This window comes from Lactuca serriola, chromosome 4 (assembly GCF_051521515.1).
Source record: "Lactuca serriola cultivar US96UC23 chromosome 4, Lser_US96UC23_V15, whole genome shotgun sequence".
Lineage (NCBI taxonomy): Eukaryota > Viridiplantae > Streptophyta > Magnoliopsida > Asterales > Asteraceae > Lactuca > Lactuca serriola.
The window spans coordinates 61175201-61198939 of record NC_136411.1 but is presented as its reverse complement, the minus strand read 5'-3'; the positions used below and the strand labels follow the sequence as shown (position 1 = coordinate 61198939).

General features: G+C 29.9%; 1 protein-coding gene and 1 non-coding gene across 2 annotated transcripts; one reads left to right on the top strand and one right to left on the bottom strand.

The window, feature by feature from the left end:
• The first annotated feature begins 2582 nt into the window (after positions 1-2582).
• LOC145049070 (small nucleolar RNA R71) lies at positions 2583-2689 on the top strand. Its single transcript, XR_013683188.1, has one exon. It is a non-coding gene; the product is annotated as a small nucleolar RNA R71 (small nucleolar RNA).
• A 5629-nt stretch (positions 2690-8318) lies between these two features.
• Positions 8319-19448, bottom strand: CER1 (Fatty acid hydroxylase superfamily). The gene is made up of 10 exons (XM_079038944.1): positions 19296-19448; positions 14480-14703; positions 13740-13972; positions 13069-13288; positions 10951-11329; positions 10742-10849; positions 10153-10353; positions 9808-9909; positions 9493-9666; positions 8319-8646 (listed from the first exon to the last, which is right to left on the bottom strand). The coding sequence occupies exons 1-10, from the start codon at positions 19353-19355 to the stop codon at positions 8479-8481; spliced, it is 1869 nt and encodes a 622-aa protein (XP_078895070.1). The 5' UTR covers positions 19356-19448; the 3' UTR covers positions 8319-8478.
• Positions 19449-23739: the final 4291 nt, after the last annotated feature.

Below are 23739 nucleotides of genomic sequence, written 5' to 3'. Positions count from 1 at the left end.
ACATGTTCGAGGAATCAAGGCAACGCGGCTAGTTTTTGGTCGTCGTTCGAGCAATCAAGGCAACATGTTGGGGGAGGGCTTTTTCACGGGTCATGGGGCTTGCCTTTACGATGCTCGATGGTGGATTCAGCAACCATGCCCTCCCCTATATATACATATTGCACAAAGAGCTTGGTGACAGGAACAGACATTGATTTCCCTGAGGATGCATAATTTTTCGTATGCAAACGACGTCGGGGAAAATCAAGGCATCGTGGCTAGTTTCCAGGCCATCGTGGCTAGCTTTCAGGTCATCGTTCAAGAAACCAAGGCCACAAAAGGCTAGTTTTTAGGTCATCAAGGCAAGTTTTCTAGGCAATGTGTTCCAGTATTCAAGGCAACCATGCTTGTTTTGCAGGTCGTCGTTAGTGATATCAAGGCAACGTGTTCTAGCAATCTTGCTTCTTTTCACTTGCTACCATAAATCTATTCTACACTGATTCGAGATTGGGTTTCTTTTCAACTTGAATTTTGTAACATCCCAATTTTCTGGTGCTTTTATTAATTATTAACTCTTTATCAGAAGTGGCACATTTGGTCCCTTGGAGAGAATGGCTTGCGAATTGGTCGTACACAAGGCCTACATAAGACTATGCGCAGCATACTCTTATGTTTTGGAACGCAGATGACCAGCTAGTACGATGGGCGTACAAGCCCAGACTTCAAACCCTAATTTTAAGGGTTGCCCTTATTTAAAGAACATTATGTCTTCATTTGATCATCATTATCATCCACCGAACCCTCCCTAAAACCCTAATTCTGAGTTGTGTTGCTTATGTGAGCTTTTGCAAGTTTTTGAGTGTTCTTGGTGCTTGTAGTGGAAGAAGGAGTGGGTGCTAGCAAGCTTGTAGATCCAGAAACCTTTCCTCTTTGTGCATCATTTTCAGGTATAAAGTCTATACCGCGGCAAGCTTTTCATTAGATCTTTATAGTTGAAGTTTCATGAACTTTTGTCCCCAAGAATATACCTTTATGAGTTTAGAGAACTCCAGCGAATTGTAGTTGCCCTTTCATGCATTTTAGGACCTATAGATTCATACAAATGGTTGCTTGATCATTCCATTTGGCTCATGCATGAGTATAGTAGCTTAGAGTATGTTAGAAGCTAAATATTTTTGCATTCAGTCCTTCCTAGCGATGCAAAGGCTTAAAGCCAACGAATTTTTGGGTTAAGACATCTTAAGTTAGTCAGATCTAAGGTTGGGTTAGTTGACTAAAAGGATTAAGACACTAAGTTGGTGGAAGTAGAGTAGACGGAGTACGCCGGTCGTACTTTTGGCTACGCCCTGCGTAAGAAGTGGTACACCCAACGTACTCGTTGGGAAGTTGACTTTTGTTGACTTTTGTTGACTTTTGACCTTTTTTCAAGATTTAGGGTTTTGGACCATGAGAAGCGCAAATTGGTCCTTTTGCCCTTATAAGACTTAGTTGTGGGATTTGGGTTCGCAAGTGAGTTTTGGACGTTAATTATTAGTTATGGTTAATTATTTTGTTGAATAGGCGGAGTCTAGATCCGGCAGTTCGGGTATTAGATTTACTTGTCGTCAGTATCAGGTGAGTCTCCTCACTTATTCTTACATGTGTGGTAGAATAGTTGTATATGTAATGACCAGCTGGGTCTAGTTGTTATGATTATGTTATGATATTTATATGTGACTGAGGATGCTGATAGTCTCTAGGGTTGATGATAACCCATATGGCGTGCTGTTAGCTACTAGGACTGCTAATAGTCCCCAAGGTTGTTGTTAAACCATACTTTTTTATTTAGGTTATGCTATATGTGGTATCTTGGCAGACTCACTAAGCTTTGTGCTTACACTTGTTCATTTATATGTGGCAAGTACTTCCAAGGACCGCGGAAAGGCAAAGGTCTGATTATATACACTCGCTGGGAGATTTACTACTGGGACATGTTTATGAACTTTGATATTTATGATATTGGCTGTTTTGGATAATTACGTATTTGATAACTTGGCTTGTGAAACCTTATTTTTGGCAAATTACAAATGAAAATTTTTGGCTGAAATTGAGGTGTTACAATTTTGCTATTTTTGATAAATCCCACAACCTTGTTGTCTATATTTGTCTTTTTTTTTCTTTTCGGTATTCTTCATAAGGCTTCCATTCTTTCTTCATTCTCCTCCAATCTTCATCAAACCTATTATTTCTTGAGTAACAAACTTGAGCTTTCCTGTTCCCATTTTCATCCAAATCACAATCTTTAGTAAGATGTGGCCCACTATAATTATCATATCCGACTTGCATTGCATGAATTGGTTGCCCCATTTTTGTTATCCTCCTATCCATTGAGTCTATCTTTACAAGGACTGAATCTAAATTTTCTTTTCCTTCATCCACACTCACCTTGCTCTTAGTTACATCTTCTCTTGGGTTGTGATATTCTTGTGAGTGTAACAAATTCTTTGATAAGAGCTTTGTTAGTAGTTGAATCCTTCTTGGTCATTGGTCCTTGAGAATCTAGAAGTTGTCTCGTGCTCATATTTATCCCATCAGAGAAAATCAAAATCTCTTGTTGCACATTGAGATCATGTTGAGGGCAGTTACAAATCATTCGTCTATAACTTTCCCAAGCTTCATACAATGATTCACCAACATTTTATTGGAAGTCCACAATATTTTTTTTTAAACTAGCGACCTTTAAGGGAGGGGTAAATTGCTTAATGAACTCTTCTTTCATGCTATCCCATGTGGTGATGGCTCCTGGTGCTAGTGACTCCAACCTATCCTTTTCAGCATCTTTTAGTGTGATTGGAATCATTCTCAACAAAACTACATCCTTAGAAACCTTTAGCCCATTGAAATAATTTTCTATTGCCAAAACTTTCTTAATATGCTTGTATGCATCTTCATGATTCTTTCCAAAGAATGGGATATCCTTTAGCATGCTGAGGATATGTCCCTTATGTTCGAAGTTCACCATGACTAGAATTTCTGGTGTCACAATGCTTGGACCAACATCATCCCGTTTACGCCCTCTTGTACTCCTCCATCATCATTGTCTCCATGTCTCCTGTTGTGTTGTCGGGTTGTCCTCTCTCGCTTACCTCGTCTCTATATGAATAACTTCTTGTTTCTGGTCTGTATCATTCTCCTTTCTTATCTGAAGTCTTCTGGTTGAAAATTTATTAGATTGGAAAGTGCTACTTGATTCTTCGCCCTTTTTTATCCTTTTTCTTGTGAAATAAAGATTCTAGATTGTTAAGTGGTTGCACAATTGAAAATTTAGACCCCCTAGTCATGTGCTACTTATACAAAACAAATGAAAATACATAAAACGAATAAAAACTAAATAAATCAAAAAGTGTTCTGCCAGTTTCCGTGTCGTGGTGGATGAATTTCCACACCGCGGTCGCTGCCTTGACAGAAAACAGATTTAAACAGCAAAATTAACTTTATGTGGTTTTTACTCCACAAAAAGGATCGATTAACTGATAGGAATTAAAATTGTAAATGAATAGTCGTTCCCCGGCAACGGAGCCAAAAACTTTGATGTGTTTTATACTATCACTTATAAAGCTTTAAATTTATAACCCTTATCTCTTTAACTAAGCCAAAACACAAATTAAGCAGTGTACCTAGTAACGTAGTAGTGTAGTAAAGTAAGTACGGGATCGAACACAGGGAAATGAGTCAATTTGGAAATTAAAATTACTAAAACTTAATCTAATTATTAAAATAAAAACTAATGAAAATAGATTTTTTATTTGATTTTTCAAGTTCAAAAAAACTTAATTAACTATTAACTCGAAAACAACTAAAAACGAGTTTTAACGAGAAAATTAAGACACTTTCGTTTTGCTTCAAATCCCCCTCCTTTCCTATGAGTAATTTCGAATATGGATTGCTTATGTTGGTTACCAATCACTAACTTTCATGGTCAGACTAATTAGCTTACTTGAATTTATGACACGTAATCACAATGGTCATGTAGACTAAGGATACTTAATTTATTTTATTTAATGTTTGACTATGAATGCCTAGATCAGGTTGGTCTTCCTATGGTCAATTCAGACAAACTAGCAATTATTATGGTGACATAATGATCTCTAACACAATTAAGCAACTGAATTTATTACCTATACTAAGTCATGGTCAATCTCTATCTCTAGCAGTTAATGGTCATAAACTACTAGGAATACAAATAGATCTAATATTAACTCATAATAATTTAGGTTTATATTCACTAAACGAAAGCCAAGGGTATTAGCCCATGATTATAATAGAAAAATAACTAATCGGATAGAAGATTAAATTAAACATCAAGAAAACCAAATGCTTAAGTCGATTTCTTGCTAATTACTCTTCTTCTCTATTCCTTCTGGTAGAAATTAAGTTTTCTAGGGTTGCTCAGAGGTAATTTCTCTAAAAATTCAAGTTCTTATGGTATTCTAATTCATCCGTTATATAAGAGGAAAATTTTCCATAATTTTGCCACCACGATGTGGTAACTGCTTCCTTATCGTAATCGACAAGGTCATCTACTCTAATTGGGAATCTTCTAAATGCCACGACGTGGACCAGAGTTTACCACACCGTGGTTATCGAACTGAGACAGACTTTTGAGGCATTGGTATTTTTTATTCACAAACTTCACCCTCTAACTTCTATTTTTTGTCCATTTTGGTCCCCTTTCTTCAAAAATGTCTTCTTCTAGCTGAAAGATGTAATTTATGCAAATAAGTACCAAAAGTCCTTGTATTTAGACCAAAAATACCATTAAAATATAATGAAATAACTCATAAAAATATGTATAAATATGACAATCTCAGCTAGTATCGAGGTTTTATGGGGGACCTCGATAAGCTGCACAGGCAAGAAGTAATGTCAAACTTGATTCCGTGACTAGTGGTATCAAAGCCAATCGAATAAGGGACTTGCCGGTATGGTAGCACATTTTCGTGGGGTCCATAGCAGTACAAACTAGCTAGTGGGCTGCCGCGAAGTTAAGATCAACCTGCCGATGAATTCTCCACCTCCTTGAAAGGAAGTATCGGGAGTGCCCACATGCTGAAGATTCCAACTTGAAGTATAAGGGTTGGGATCTAGTGTTTCAGTGTGTGATTGTACTTGACATTAGAAAAAATGTCATTTTGAAGGGACAAAAGTTCCTCTACCATCGCACGAGGACGTGCAACATTTTAGCAGACGGAGAGTGTCACAGGCCAATTACTCATTGCGATGTAGTATATGTTTTGTCGTCTCTTAGATCTGGATATATGTTTTGTCATCTCTCTTTGCATACTCATTGCGATGTAGTATGCAGTTCAAGTGTTGTATTAAGAGTTGATATGTACCATATACAAGATGCTCTGACTTGTTATTTAATAATATTAAGTGACAATTGACTTCTATCACATCCTTACAAGAATTTCATAGTGTGTTAAGCCGATTTTAGCATACATGACTAGGATTATGAAATTAGTTATTGATTTATGAAGTGTTAAGCAACTTACTCGTTTAGTAAAGTTAGAGTATTTAGCTGAAGAGGCGATACATCTATAGTATTGCAAGAGGATGAATGTTAATATCAGAATATGACAAAGAACTAAACGGACGGTAGTAGAACATGTGGATGTACAACTGAAATGCAGACTTTTAGGATTAATTCCTATAAAATAAATGATGATGAAGTGAAGAGATATGATGATATGTATGTCACATCAATACGTTTGATTAAACCGGTGGAATATAATATGGAAACTTTTTTATTTCACGTCAACCTGGTGTAACATGTTAGTTTTTAAGGGTGAGCAAAAACCGAACCGACTAAACAAAAAACCAACAAAACCGCAATAAACCGCAACCGATGCAAAAACCAATGGTGCGGATTTAATTTTTGCAAAAACCGAAGGTCAACGGTGCGGTGCGGTTTCTATCCTAAAAACCGGTCCACCAAAACCGAACCGCACCGCAAGCGTGTATAGTAATAAATCAATCAATGTATATTATATACATGTTATTTAAAATAGTTATAAACGATAATATATTTATTATATGTTTATTTTGTGTTTGTATAAGACTATATGAGATGCAAAAGAAATGTTCTATTGTTAGCCAAACGTACTAATCAATTACATGTAATAAGCTTGTAACAAATTAAGTCAAAATCAACCAACCTTTAATTATTATTTAGTTTGTGAGAGTGGTCACAAGTTGTATTTTAAGCGACTTACAATTTTTGATTATGTAATTTTGTTTTGAGCTGAAAATGAATGTATTAAAAAAAAACAGCACAATACAAGCTTATATGCACATGGTTTTCAGTTCTTACAGTTTTAAAAAACCCCACAAAAAAACATAAAAAAAAAACTGCACCAAATTCTTAACACGGTTTAAAAACCGAAACCGCACCGATACAAACCGAAACCACATTTAAAAACCGAAAAACCGAACCATTGCAAAACCGCACCCAACGGTTTTAAGAATGCAAAAACCGCACCATGCGGTTTGCGGTTCGGTTTGGTCTGAAAACCGCACCAAACCACACCATGCTCACCCCTATTAGTTTTTGCATTTCTAATGCTAAACCTCTAAATTTTAGGCACAAGCTATATAAAAAAAATGTTATACTTAAAGGGAAAATAGATGGATAACATTCAATATGGTTTTTGGTTTTATATTTTTCAGAAAAATTGATGAACGTTTTTCAATTTCAATAATTTACCATGAAGTGTAATCGGTATCCTGTCATGTTGGACATCCTTTGAGTAAGAACGATGATACACATATTACTATATAACTAAAAAGTAGTTACATGCAGGAGACGAACAATCAAAACAATTAGTGGATGCAAATAATAATAGTACAGAGCGTTTGAGAGATTCTATCTTCTAACAATTGACAAAACGTTCACAAAAAGTCATCCTTGACACTATAGGCTTTTAATGTTTAGTTTAAACAAAATGTTTCAAATCTAAAAATTATCTCATATAGCGTTTAACAAAACGCTACCAGCTAGTTTTGTCGAACACACCGTAAAAGAGAAATACAATGTTGTAATTTGTAGCGGTTTGAATCTTTGTGCTTGCATCCCCTTGTCGAGTAACTCCATGAGTACAAAATCCGCTAAATACGTTTTCCTTAATTGAGTTAAAGTTGCTAAAAATAATTATTGGATTCATTAGACAAAACTGTTACAACTTACAATTATCAATTTCTTAACGAACAAATAAAAATTCGTGTGAAGATCCACTGGTCAAGATAAATGATATTAAATTTTGATCATTTATGAAATATATAACTTGTGTTGTGAAGTAGTTAATAAATGATTCTGAATCATATCAATACGAGTAAAGATATTATCCCATATCTGACACAATTGTCAATGTCAAAATTTTATCATATTGTAGAGAATAGTTAAGTATATAACAAATAAAGTTAATGTAGTTTTTTAACATACAGCAATGTATGCATTATAGAATTGTACGATACAACATTTTAAAACATTAATTATTAGATATAAAAAAACAAATTATTGTCTACAAATCATCTCACCAAAAAATAATCAAACTCCATGAAAAATGACCGGCCCAAATGTTGTGTGACCCTCCGAGGAAACCAAAAAGTTCCTAAATTCATATGTAATAAATAAACATGCCTAATCAAATAAATGCTCTTGCATTTGATAAAAATTGTTTAGTTTTACTTTCTTTCAAATTTTTGGTTCCTTAAAACTTTAAGTTTAGTATAAATGTTTGGTTTTATTTTTTTTTTTTCTCTTTTCTATTAAAGTCTTTAAGTTTGTAGAAATATTCTATTTTACTAAATAAACCTATAAAAATTAAAAATTAAAAAAGTTCAAATCTCAGCCTTTAATGAACCAGAAATACTGAGGATAAAAATGAAGATTTTCCTATCATTAGGCCCAATAAATAATACCCGATAGCCCAAGTTAAGTAAATCATCTGCAAGAAGCCAGTATATATATATATATATATATATATATATATATATATATATATATATATATATAATATGGTCAAGTAATTAATAAATAGTTGTGAAAACATATATGAGTAAATATATTATCTCCGTATTCGGCTCAATTTTCAAGGTCTTATTGTAGAAAATGTTATGCTCAATTATATTAAAATAATCAAACTGCATAATATGTGGCTGGTCCAAACCATTTGTGGGCTATATACGAAAACCAAAGAAGGTTGTAAATTCATAGCAGTGTATATATATATATATATATATATATATATATATATATATATATATATATATATATATATATATAAAATAGCCAAGTAAAATTAACAAAATTCATAACATATATATAAAACTAATATTAGAGGATAAAAATTACCCGAGTACATATTATCAACAATAGTATATATGTTTAACAAAGATAAGTGTAGCTTTAAATATAAAACTGAATACCCCTCAAAACATCAAACTGATAGGTTCCAAGTTTTAAATAAATGATGTGGTCAGAGGAGTAAAGCCATGTAGAAGACTTGCTTGCCAAATTTTATCAATGTTGAACATCTCATTCCCACATTCATTCACATTCCATCCTTCTAAGCCATGTAATATTCCAGCGATTCTCCATGCACTCATCACCCTTCTTGGCAACCAATTCTGTCCAGAAAAAAAAAAATTCAAATATCAGTTTACCATAATAACCTACATCCAAAAGACTTCATTTAGCTCGATGAGCCCTTTGAAGAGGTTTTGGTGTATCATGAGCAAAGGCAATTTTACATTGAGATAAGGGGTGTTCATGGATGCCCTTTGATTTGGAAATTTTGTTAGAGATTATATTAGTATTTTTTTATTGGACATCATTAAATATTATAGATGGACACCATTATACCATTTAGATAAATAAATAACAATTGTATCATGAGATGATTAACAAAAAAAAAAAAAAAAAAAAAAAAAATCTTTTGAACATATATCAAAATATATTTTGAATTTTTAGTCATTTAAGTCGGGAAGTTATAAGATAGTATAATATGTAGTGTGAGAATAAAAATGAAAAAACAACCTAAAAATAACACACAGAGGCACACACAAACACATAAACAAACAAAAAAAAATAAAAAAACATGTTTTTAGGTCTTTGAAAACTTGTGGTGAACAATTGTAAGATGTTGATGTTGATGTCGACCACCAAATTTTTTCAACATTTTGATTTTATTATTTCAATTAAGTTGGACACACATTAGTTTGAATTATAGATATATATGATTCACTAGTGATCATAATGAGCCATATAAAAAAAAAAAAACTATGGATTGTGGTTGTAAGATCAATTGTAAATAAATTAATATATATATATATATATATATATATATATATATATATATATATATATATATATATATAAATATAAATATATATATATATATATATATATATATATATATATATATATATATATATATATATATATATATATATATATATATATATTGTACTAACCTCACAAGAGTCAACATTCTCAAGATGTTTGGGAGTTAACATGGCAGGGGTAGTATAATAAAAACAATCTTTGTTCACTCTCTTTGGAGGGAATTGAGAGTAAGGGATGATTAGGGTTCCCTTTGATGCCTTTAACTCTTCTTCTTTGCTTAGCCCATCTCCCACCAACCACACCTTTATAAAACTCAAATTTAATATCACTATTTTATTTATTAGTAATTAAAAGATAATATCTTTACAAAATTCAAATTTAATATTATTATTTCATTTACTAGTAATCAAAAGATACTTGAAAACTCAATAATTACAACTTACTTTTTGTGAGCAACTTCTCGAAGTAATCAATTTATCTTGATCACCGGACAATTCAAGCTCTGATTTAAGTCGTTGATAGTTGTGGGATCGAGATATTGAAACCTACGACACGATTGAATCAACATTAAGATAATCTTTAGGAGAAAACTGAAATTGAACTTAAAATAAAATCTCACTATACAGTTTTTTTAACATTGCCCCAAGATTGAAAAAAAAAAAAAAAAAAAAAAAAAAAAAAAAAAAAAAAGCATGTGTGATTCGAACCCAAAAACAGTTACTAATCCATGAGTACTACACAGTTACTTGAACCAAAAACACAGTTGATGATATTAAAAGCGAAATTACCTGAATACCCTTGTGGCATAGAGCTAGGACAAGGGAATAAGCAACCTTATTGAAGTTGCCCCTAATAACAACTTGAGTGGTGCCTTTGGGTATGCTATTGAGAACCACAGCAACTGCTAGGCTACTACCATCCACCAGCTTCACTTTTAGTTTCGGATTTCTCCTTATGAATAACTCCCCACTTCCATTCAACTCCTCCGCCTATAAATATTATCAATAACTCAAGCATATAACTTCAGTCTGAGGATCATCCAAAATATATATGATGAAGCATATATATATTTTGGATGATTGTCATAATAGTTTTCCATCAAATCCATGTTAGAAGCTACGAATTTTTAGAAATAGTTTGAAACTACATATATATTTTATGAAAAACACCCAAAAAAAAAACATGAATAAGTTGTTGTATAAAGTTCACGAAGTGATTGTCCACACTTTACAACTCGTTAATACATAGGATGATATACATTTAACCTTTTAATAGAAGAATCAAGATTTTGGAGATGAAAAACATAAAAAAATTTATATTAGATATGAATCTCAAAAACAATATATAAGTTCAAAAATATAAATATAAAATCAAAACCTGATTGAGTAGACCTAGAGTTACAACTTTGGCCCCTTTTACGTCGGCTTCCAGTATCGCATTTTCAATCAATTCATTGATACTCTCTCTATGCCATTCCATGAAATACTACAAAGAAATTCCAAGAAAGTTGAGCGTTTTTACTTTTTCAAAATATGGTATATAATAAGAAAAGAATAGATAGTTTAAAAAAAAATACATCTACGTACTTGTATCTTGTATTTTGGTATGGCCCACGTTTGCATTATGAGATTTTTAAAAACATTTCTTTCAACTACGAAGGTTTTGCCATAAATCCAAGTAATTAGCATTGATATCATCGTGACAGGCCATAGCATGAGCAAGTACCATTTGGGAGATGTGTATGGCTTAGAAGCAACCGACGCAAACCCAAGCCTTATGTGGTAGATGGATTCTGGAGTTGTTAGATGTGTTAAATGTACCACATTTGGTGCCTCATCTTCTTGCTTAAGTGATTTTTCGTGCAATGTGTCTGTAGATTTGTCGAGCGTGCCATAGACATAGTCGTAGAATGGCATGAACAGGGAATAATTGGTTCTGAATTGAGTATGATGCAAAGAATGATACCTATACAGACAAAAGTGAACTTATTAACAAATAGTACATACGAACATAAACATGTACGTATATACAACTACCAAAATTATCGTCTCCCTAGTCCCTAAAACTAGGGTGTTCAAAACCGGATATCCAAAATTTCAGATAGTGGATATGTGTTTCGGATTTTGGATATCTGAAATATCCGAAAATTTTTAAATTTACTATCCGAATCTGAATCCGAACAACCGAATATCCGAAATTTCGGATAATTTCGCATCGGATTTTCAGATATTCGGATCGAATGTTTCGGATACGGATATATGAACACCCCTACCTAAAACATTATCTATCAAATATCATATATTTACTAGTTATAAGACTCATGTATTATATGAGTTACTTAAAAAATAAACAAACATTAATATCTAACAATTTACAAAATTTAAATTATAAGGAAAAAAAAGTAAAATATTAATTATTAAAATTGAAATGCTTATTTATCTTTTAAATTTAACTAATAATTTAAATAAATAAACAACTAAAATAATTAAATTCAAGTTAAAAATCTAAAAATTATAAGGAAAATTACATTAATGAATTAGATATACATTTATTATTTTCATTTATTAGAAAAAAAATACAAAATGATATATAGATATAATTTAATTTAAATTTACCACAAAATAACATGTTGTATAATTCATAAGAAAATAACAAATGAAAAAATATTTTTATTTATTAGAAATGATTTATATACTAGCTACGGTGTGAGAGAAAATTTAATATTGTTTGTGTGGCATGTTAATAAAATTATGGAATTTCCACTATCCACCCACAATTATACAAATATCAATGATAAGGGCTTCTATATGGGCACTTCAAATGCCTTGCAAATGGCAACGGAAATGAAGTATCATCAGTTGATACTTGCTTCACACATTTGCAAACCACTAATGTTTCAACGTTAGTTTTTGCAATTTCCCTGTAAAACCAGAACTTTTACGAAAATGGTCCCCATTGAGGCATTGACTGCCTAAACAACAATATATATATATATATATATATATATATATATATATATATATATATATATATATATATATATATATATATATATATATATATATATATCGTAAAAAAATATTAATATATGTTTAATATTTAAGAATTTAATATATGGAATAATATACTATTTTAATAAATTATATTATTAAAATAGCTCGTAGGTTGGTGATATAAATAATAAAACTTTACGAGATTGTGATATATATACATTATGTAGGTAACTAGATGTAGCATGCGATGCCGGAAAACAACAGATTTCTGTATATATGAAAATTGATAAGGAATTTTCATACATGTATGAGAAAAGATAGATATTTAAGAATTCCTTATTAAGAAATAACCACATAAGGCAATTACTTATCAAGTTATTATGACATGATCTCGTAACGAAGTTGACATTCCACTATGTATGAGAAAAGATAGATATTTAAGAATTTTTAAAATATAATTAAAATGGTGTTTTAATACATCTCCTGGAAAAGTTTGTTTTCAGTACTAGGAAATCTTGGTTATCACAATCGACTAAATTAAGGAAGATCTTCAAGTTGTTTTCAGTACCAGGAAATCTTGGTTATACATATGTGTGATGATAAGGTGACCATTAATTTTATATATTTTGATTATTATATAAATAAAAATAATTTCTGAATATAATATATTTATGTGGACATGAGAGCATATATTATACAGTATATACTTACGTAGGGGTGTACATGAGGTATTTGAGAGGGGGGAAGATTGAGAAGGCTATTTTGGGGATTAGCTCAAAGTTGCAATGGCCCATGTTGTTCATCACATCAATGTAGGTAACATAGCCAGCGAATGCAACAATGGACCCAGTCTTGGTTAGGGTCACGGTCAGCAGTGGTATTGCAAACAGCGTAAAGTAGGCAATGTGCTCACCAAATGGATGAATCACAGCTGCATCAGTGAAGAAGCCAATTTGTATTAGCAATTGTATTTCATGCATTAATATATACTTGGACATTTTCATTTTAAGGTGTTCTTTCAAACTTTACGACCATTAAATATGAAGCAATTTAATGTGAGTGAATAAAGATACCTAAAAGAAAACAATTCTACATCTGGGGACCATTGACAACAAACAAGAATGCATTCATGTCTAGTAAATCAGGGTGGATATATGATTAAGGAAATCTTTATGTTTATGTCCCAATGCAAGTAAAATGACGAAATTAAACTACACTTATTTTATGATGTTGCAAGTCAAATGACAAACAACAACAATAGGCAGTGATTTGCATGTGATGGAACCGTGATTATTTACGAAATATTGGTGAGATTTTTCCTAAAGTTGTGAGCAAAATGACAAAAATGCCCCTAATGCAAGAAGATGGTAGAGATGATTTACATGTGATTGGTTCGGTGACGATTGAAGAATGATGGTGAGAATGATAGCGATTGTAGAGGTAATGGTGGTGGAGGGCTCTATGAAGCCAGTAATAAAGAAACTCTACGACTCCCATGTGTAGCAAAGTTACAATGATCACTCCATCTAATCTCCAAAGTGGCAATTGTTTGGATTCATCTAATGAATAAAATCCGATATAGTACAATAATCCGTTGAATATTATTTGATCATCCCTGCAAGAAAAAGTGAAATTTTAATTAATTCACAATTTATTTGGTTTTCCACTGTTAACCCTGTCTCCAAGCTTTTGTAGCAACACAAATATGTGTTAAAAAGGTATTTTTGGCATTTTTGCTTTATTGCTTTTGTTTTCTTAAGGAATAAGTGGTTTTATACTTTTATTGCATTTTAAAAGCGGGATAGACCATAGGACCTGTCGACACTACATGGTGTATATCATGGTGAATCCGTAGAATCTCAAGGCAATTAGAAGGGCAAATTGGTAACTTGTACATTGTTTTTCGATCCATTCGTATAATCATTAGGGAACTCATCAAAAACTTATAGTAACAAGTGTAACTCATAACTTCACGAAGTATATATATATCTATTTATTTTCTCTAAGCGGATATATATATATATATATATATATATATATATATATATATATATATATATATATAGAGAGAGAGAGAGAGAGAGAGAGAGAGAGAAAGAGAGAGAGAAAGAGAAGAACATACCAATCTCTTTCGCGGTCGACTTGGTCAAACTCAATGGTCTTGTCAACAATTCTGTTTTTGCCTTTGGCGGTTTTGTAACGAGAGAGTGAAATCCAAAACTGATTGTTGAGCATTCGGAACAACATGAAGGGAAAGATCAACATAAGGCCATAATCTCTATCTTTTGCATCCGATGTGAAGAAATCATATGTACTCTTCACCACCCATGGTGCCCATACCACATACTTTGACATCATCCAACAAAAATAATAAAATTAGAACAAAAAATATTATGTAATGATCACACACACACACACACATATATATATATATATATATATATATATATATATATATATATATATATATATATATATATATATGTAGTCATAATGTATAACAGTATAAACAAATTTACTTGAAGGGAATACAAGGACACAGATACAAGCATTATGTTTTTCTGGAAACAGAAACCAAAATAAGATTATATCTCCTATGGTGAATATGATATGATACGGAATTTTTTTTACGCAAACCATATATCGGTAATTGGTAAAAAATAATTTGATACAAATACCATAACAAATATATTTGATGCAAACCTGTTTGGTTATCCGATGTGCATCAGGATTTAATCGATCTAAAATTGATTTGTTTGAAAACTAGTTTTATTGAAATTGGTTCGCTTTGATCCGATTAAATCGGATACATTCAAAATGTTGGGAACCGGATTTCGACTGAACAACTAAAAACACCATGTAACCGGCAAGTGAAAAAGGAGAAAAATCCATAGGTAACCAAAAAAAGATTAAAACTAGTGCTCATTAGTAAAAAGAAAACTCATTGTTAACAAGATACATGTATTTATGCCATAATAAAAAAGAATTCATTGGTGGGAATAAAAAACAGAAAAAACACATATATGTACCAATGAATATCTACAAACACCTTACTTAACTAATACAAAGAGTTGCAACTTGCCTATATTGAAAATAAACCAATATAAGACCCAACTAAGAAGATTACAATTACAATATGAGGGTTCTTTTTAAACGGCTAGTTATTAGTTAAAAGTTAATATCACCAAGTTAGTGAAATTTGTTAATATTCGGATTCAAACTCGAAACTTTTAATCTAAGAAGCAAAACTTCTATCAAATGTGCTAATCCCACATTAACAATACAAGAGTCTTCTTCTTCTTCTTCTTCTTTTTTTTAAGTTTATTCGGTTAAAAAAGGACTACATGAAATCACAAAAAATTATTATATAAGTTTTTTTTATTTCAAAATATCTTCAAATTGTTTGTTATTTTCAAGTTTAAGAGAAAGAGCTTTTGTATTTATATATTATATTCTTTATTTACTCAATAAATTAATATTGATTTTTTTTATATGACTCGTAAAATTAGTTTGTGAAAACAGCTTTAATAAAGTAAAATTTAAGGTTTTTGGTTTGTTGATGTAATGCAATGACTACATTTAAAATTATTTATAGATCACTATAATGTAAAGTTTTTTGGATAATTATATTAAGTTGAAATACTTCATATTTGTTAAAACAATGACCACCCCACAACAGTGGATTAACAATTCTATCCAATTGTAATGTAGATCAAGTTTGAGAGCTAAATCACTTTGTTCTTTCAACTGTTGCAAACCTTGCAAACAATTGATGGTGGGCCACTTTTAAAATAAACATAATTAAAGCCAATTTCAAGGATATATGGTGGCCATTTTTCTTGTCGGCAATATATATATATATATATATATATATATATATATATATATATATATATATATATATATATATATATATATATATATATATATAGAGAGAGAGAGAGAGAGAGAGAGAGAGAGAGGATTAGATTCAAATGAAAAAAAAATAATTCTTAAACATGAAAACACACTCCAAATTAATCATTTCGAGTGTCAAAAAATATTATAAAATACAAAATAAACAAAAAATTATTGTTTTTTACGTGCATATTACTCATATTTCGTATGTATTCATATTATTATATAGAAATATTATATTATAGACTTTTTAAAATCTTTTAGAATATTCTAATAGATTATATTAAACATAAAGTTATTCATGTAAAATTATCATGAACAAATTTATTGCACGATCAATTATTCAAAAAAACAATCAATGAACAAGTTTAAGGTTGGAATATTTTGCACATAATTTTTTTTTTGTTGTTTAAATATATATTTTAACCTTTTTTTATTTTTTGGGAAAAACATTAGAAATTTATATAAAAAAGCAGTTTTAGTTTTTTTAGTCATTTTTGTCATTATTCTAGTTGTTTTATAATTTTTTTTGATTTCAAGTATTTCAAATTACGTCCTCATATGTCTTATAAACAATTTATGGCCTCAAATATATATATATATATATATATATATATATATATATATATATATATATATATATATATATATATAGAGAGAGAGAGAGAGAGAGGATTTTTTTAAGATCATGCTAATTTTGTAAGACAACGGGAAGCGATCCTAACCACTCATCTTAAAAATCAAAAAAATTAAAAATATATAAATTGTAAAATAAAAGGAAAAAATCCAAAAATTCTTTTTTTTTTTTAAATATATTTTTTTTGTTATTTAATTTATTCAAAAAAATTTATTTTTAAAATCACCGTCTTTTTCGAAATATAACTGAAATATTTTAATAAATATTAAACTATAAATAATCAAATCGAATTTTTAGAATGTTACAATATATTATAATATGCTAGTAAAATTGATAGATATGTTAAAATATCTACTATTCTACCTGAATTGTTAGATTTATTTGAATATTCTAATATTCTATTAGAATTTTTTAAATATTTATAGTTTAATATTTTAATAAAATATTCTAACATCTTAAAAATTCGATTCGAATATTTATAGTAATATATATTCTATTAAAATATTTCATGTATATTTTGGAAAAAAAATGGTAACTTTTTATTTTTTATTTTTTTTATCTTTTTTGGATAAAATAATAGTTGAAAATAATTTTAAAAATTTTTATTTATTTTGCATTTTAAAAATATTTTTTTTTTCTTAAAATGAATTGATTAGATTGTGTCTCAATGCCTTACAAAATATGATGGTCTCACATTAACCTCTCTCTCTCTCTCTCTCTCTCTCTCTCTCTCTATATATATATATATATATATATATATATATATATATATATATATATATATATATATAAATGAAAATATAAATTAGTTAGGAAAATATTTAGTATAGTTTAGAATACTTATTGAAAAAAGTTTATATATATATATATATATATATATATATATATATATATATATATATATATATATATATTGAAAACGGCTAAACAGTTTTATAAATGAGCAGCTAGATGAGCCAACAGCAAAGAAAGAAAGTACAACTAAATAAAAGGAAAATGGAAGTGTATAGTTACAAGTAACTATTGAAGCATCCATTTTCCCAATATATATATATATATATATATATATATATATATATATATATATATATTCCCACAACATATAATATAATGTGGGACCTACACATATATATTACTTCAAAAAGGATCCATTTAGCATCATCCAGTAATAATATTTGATGCATGAGAGATGAGAGAGAGTTTAGCAAAGCTAGTAACTATTGGAGCCATTGATATATTAACGAAAATATGAAACTATGTTTTAACTTCGAACACAGTAATCAAAATTTCTTGCTTTCACATAAAATTAATGTTCTTTGTTTATCAATTAAATGTAATTATTATTTTGTAACATAAAAATAAATACGTCATTTTAAACATATTTACCTTTATATGTAAATATTAACGAAAAAACAAGAAAGTGTTCCCCAGAAGTTAGAGTACTTCTGGGATGCTATTCTAAATGTTAGCTTCAAAGATCGATGCTCGTCTAAGTTTAATGTTCTTCAAAAGTTCAACCTTGGTGTTGTTTTTGTTTGCTTGTGTTATCTCGTTTTCTTATTTAACGTTTTTAGTTCTGTTGGCTTTTTGTTTTCTTGTAATCTGGACAGTGTTGTACTTTGTCCAGCTTCCCACTGCTTCCTACTGTCATTTTTCAGTTTTTATAATACTTTCTGCTGTACAAAAAAAAAAAAGAGTGAAGAAGTTGGTATATTTCTGTCCATCAAATTGAACATTTAATATTTTATTTGTAATTCCATAATTATTGTGATTTAGTTAAAAATATATATAAACTTGGAATAAGAAACAAGTTTTCCAGAAAAATAGTTGGCAAAATAAAATTATTTGAATAGTTGAAGAGAGTTGCCTTAGTTTCTTTGACAAACTACACTGAATCAATAATATATTAGCTATTTTTATAGTTTAAATTTGATGTTATGAAAAGCCATCTATGTTTATATTTTTTCTAATATGTTCATTTTTGATTTGCCAACCTGCTCTAGCAACTGCAAGATGTCACAATATTATGTTTTTTTTTGTCAAATTTAAGAGTTTTAGTTGAAACTTTTACCCTAAAATTTGACAATATATTCCATTAAAGCAATTAAATTTGGAGAAAAAAATCTATTATAACCACTTTAACTTGTTATAACAGATCATAGCATGTCAAAATGACATAAAAATAAATATTAAACTTGGATAACTTACATTATGAAATTCTAAAATAGAATATAATGGTTTTTATATATTCTTTCGAAATCTCTTTTCTAAATGTTATATTTCAAAGAAAAGTGGAAAAAAGAAATTCTATTTAAACATCGAAATAATATTTTTATTGAAGATTATAGCTACAAACAAAGTGTCATATTAAACAAACCCAAAAATCAAATATGGACGGTTGTACCTTGAAACTTCTAAGTGGTTTCCAAGGCCAGTCAGTGAGAAATCCTGGAGTTGTAGCCATTGATGAATTTTGTGGAAGAGGAGAAGGTTGGAGTAGATGTGTGTACTTCGAGACTTCTATTTTATTTATAGAGAAATATCATCTCTAATTGCCAGCATGCAATAACTACACCAGCAATTATTTCAACTTTAAAGTTGGACCGGTTTTATAACTTAAACCGGTGGTTTGCTTCTTTAATTTAAATTGAATTTTTTTAATGTATAAATAAGGAAAAGTTTTTGTGTGTACATAATGCAAAAAAAACAGGAAGTACAAAAAAACGAAATTGTGAAAACCAGGATGTATAAAACATTGATGGGATAAATGGTTATGATCCACCCAAAAACCTTTTTGATTTTATAAGATCTAGGCAACAATCTATATATATATATATATATATATATATATATATATATATATATATATATATATATATATATATATATATATATATATATATATATATATATATATATATATCGAATGGTTTCTATGGTTTGGGGTAATTTGAATGTTTGGTTGTTAACTTATTTTTTTAATTCGGAAGGTTTCTACTGTTTGTTTTTGTTATGCGTTTGGTCCCTGTCTTACCTAAATGAATTATTTTGTCATTGGTTTTATTAATTTATTTAAATAAGTACACCCCAACCCCGCCTCCATCTCACCTTACATTACCTTACATACTTCACCTTATTTAAATAAATTAAAAAATCAAAGGTAAAATAGTCTTTTTAGATAAGAATAAAACAAAGACCAAGCGCAACAAAAACCAACAGTAAGGACCTTCCGAATTAAAAAAATAAATTATGAACCAAACGTGCAAATAATCCCAAACGATAGGGACCATTCATGTAATTTACTCTTTTTTTTTCTCATGGACATGAAAAGATTTCTAAAGGAAGAAGGAAGGAATAGTGTTAAGAAGATCAATCTATGACGGAAGAAAAAATATCTATTTGTAAAATAATAAATAACTAAACCCATCAAAAAAACTGTTTTCCCACAAAACAAATAATAAACATAAAATAAAACACAAAAATAAATAAAAAACAAAAAACAAAAAATTACAAAAACAATAATAAATAAATAAACAAACAAAACAAAACAAAAACCCAAAATGCTAATAGATACTTTATGGAAATGGTTAATGGCATTGTAGCGAGCCAACTATCACCTTCTGTTTCAAATGGTTTTTCATGTTTTTTTGATACTTTAGGTAATAAAATTTATTTTTACCATCCCACATGACATTTTAGTCATTACTATTTGTTCATGTGGCCTTGAGATGGATATTCTATTATTATTATTATTATTAGGTTTTATAAATCTTAAAAATTCAGTTATTACTATGTAATTTTGTAAATATTAAAATTAAGAACATTAAAGTTGTTCCTGAAGAACATTCATCAAAGACCACCCAGAACCATCACTGTCAACCACCATGCACCAATTTCAACCATCATGAATAGGCAGAAGGACGAATTCTACCAGAGTACACAAAACTACCAAATCCAAACCACAACTGTAATAGCAACATATGAATCAGTAACCGCAACCAATCGTTCATTAGGTCACATGGGATCTTGATCAAAATTTAGATCGAAAAAAATACCATTACATAACTTGAAACTGCAAGTAAAACCTAAATTGGAAACAAACCCATAGATATGAAAATCGGAACATTCTCTGTACATCACCACCACAGGCATATCCGGAAAGCTCTAATCTATTTGCTTAAATGGAAGAGGCAATAAAAATTCGGTCAGAAATATCATATTTTCGACGATGTTGACGATTTCATCTACCTTCTCTTACATTTGAAGAACATCTCTCATAAAGACTTCACCAAAAGCCCCAAAATGATTCTTCTTCTCAACTCTTTGCACACTTCATCGGAATCTTCCCGCAGTTGTCTCATAATCGGAAAATTTTCTAAAATTGGAGTATCTATTGGATTAGGTGTCTAAGCTCATTACTATAATTGACACATACTCATATTGATGGCAGCACAATCTTTTTGGGTTACGCTCAAACATAGTAATTGAATAGGATAACTTTTAGAGAGAGAAAGAGACTAATTTATTAATTTATTATATGATTAATAAATTAATTTGAATCAAAATAAATGATTTTTTAATATATTATGAGAATAATATATTAATTAGAAATGGTATTATTTAATTAAGAATTAACCAAAAATTAATTAGATTGATTTTGGGGTTAATTGGATTAATTAAAAATACAAGGATCTAAGATGTAATTGTTTAATAGTTGAACAAAGGGGTTCAAGAACCTTCCCCGTGAGAGGTGGACAATTTTCAAAGTGATTCTAGGGTTTCTAAAATATCCCTTGGAGATAATTAGGAAACCAGATAATTACCTGATTTAAGATATTATTATTTTAATCAAGTAAGTGTTATCTAGGGTTTCTTAGTCAGCTATAAATAAGGTCTCATAGTCTCTAAATTCTAGCCACTTGACTCCTCAAAAGTATAACCGAAATTTTGTCTCTTCTATCCTCTCTCTTCAAGTTTCCTTGGTTGCTAGGGTTTTGGTCTGAACCATTAGAGGCACGACACTTGTGGTGCTAGCTCCCAAATCAAAGAAGAAAGGATTTTTTGATTGCTTACTACAACAATCAAAAAGGTATGTAATTTCTATTTTGTTTGTCAATTTCAAAAAATACGTAGGGTTCATAGGGTGGTTGTTATTCAATACAATGTTATTTCAATAGTGTTATGACATAGATCTAATAGGTTGCATGTATCCTTAAGTGTTAAGGATTTATCCAAGTTAATACATGTAAAACCCATCAACGGTATCAGAGAGCGTATGGTTGTCTAACAATTGAATGTACATTGCTTGAACTTGAACAAAAACAAAAAAAATTTGTCATACTGATCTTACAACATAAGAATTTAATGATCACGACATGAGCACAATATAATTCATAATTTTGTGTTTTGTCAGACCGGTCTCATGACATGAGACATAATGCTCACGATGTGAGAACAATATTTCCAGAATTTCAGATTTTTCTGTCTAATTTGATTTATATGGTTATTATTTAGTAATTAGCTCTTATAAAATCTATCAAATCCTAATTTTTGTTATATTAGATAATTAAATAAAACCCTAAATGTTAGGAGATAATCTTAGACAAGATAATGATTAATTATGAGATCAAATAATATTATCATTATGGATCTTATTATTAATTTAATTAAACGATTAGTTAAAAGATAATTAATAAATCCATAAAATGGTTTAGATTTAATTAAATTAAAAGTTTAATTTATTAAAAGATTAAACATTGTATTTTTTTTAAATGTTTTAAAATACACCTAATATTATGTATATAATATTATATATATATATATATTATGTATAAGAATAGTCAGTCAAATCTACGCCTCATTCACGAAACCATGTTATAAAGAGGGTAAAAGGAAGCGACTTATAAAATGGTCGTTGAATGAGTGTCCACTCTCACCCACCTCTCTCCTGTGTGGTGAAGGGTTATTAGCCAAACAGATTTGGTAGGAAATAATTTCATTAATAAGTATAATGATATAAAGTACATAAACTAATTTTAAAATCTCACTCTTAGTTACTTTAGGAAAAATATGAAAAATATGCTAATCCATGAAAACGCACACCATGCTTTATATGTTGTTAGTGGAGCATGTGTGGTTAACCGGCACACTAATAGGGACTATAAAGAGATATGCTGGACATCTTGAAGATTATCATTGTTGATGGAGTGTGTGTGGTTAATCGGCACATCAATGTGAGATGATAAATGACATTGAGGTTTTCAAGCGGGTTTGCATGGTTATTCACATCTCATTTGTGATTCTCGGCATCCCATTCACAAAAGTGAGAGCATAATCCAAGATTAAACATGTCATTGATTAGATTCAATTAATCTCAAAATATCTAGGAGTTTCATAAGATTGAAATTGGTAAAATCCTTACCTACCTAAAATATATTTGAATTTGATTACGGCATCCCTTTTCAAAGTTCGTATCGAAAATATGGATCCTAGCCTTAATTTAAAATTTATGGGTTAATAATTAAGGATTAAAATCAACTAACTTGAATTCACTTTTTTCCCATTATAGATGTCAAGTCAAGACAATAATGGTCCTCCTCATTCTTTTGGAAATGGTTTTCCTCTATCATCTGAAGATGATCTTCCACTTTCTAATCAAGGTGAAAATGTTTTCTCTTCTTCGGGAAATAGTGGAACTGGACATCATGCTTCTTCAACTCTTCCTCCGGTGTCTCCCCTAACACCGATTTTTCCTCGAATTGAAAGATACGAAACTACTCAAGCCCTATTGGCATGTAGATATCAAGATGGAAATTATGTGTGTGCGCATGTTTTAGAAATGAAATCGT

What these genes read in the sequence shown, in the direction of transcription:
- CER1 (XM_079038944.1), bottom strand. Translation starts at nt 19,355, where the DNA reads ATGGCTACAACTCCAGGATTTCTCACTGACTGGCCTTGGAAACCACTT. An exon ending in TACCTCATGTACACCCCTAC is followed by an intron (nt 11,330 to 13,068) that starts GTAAGTATATAC and finishes TTGTCTGTATAG; the next exon opens with GTATCATTCTTTGCATCATA. An exon ending in TACCAAAATACAAGATACAA is followed by an intron (nt 10,850 to 10,950) that starts GTACGTAGATGT and finishes ATTTCTTTGTAG; the next exon opens with TATTTCATGGAATGGCATAG.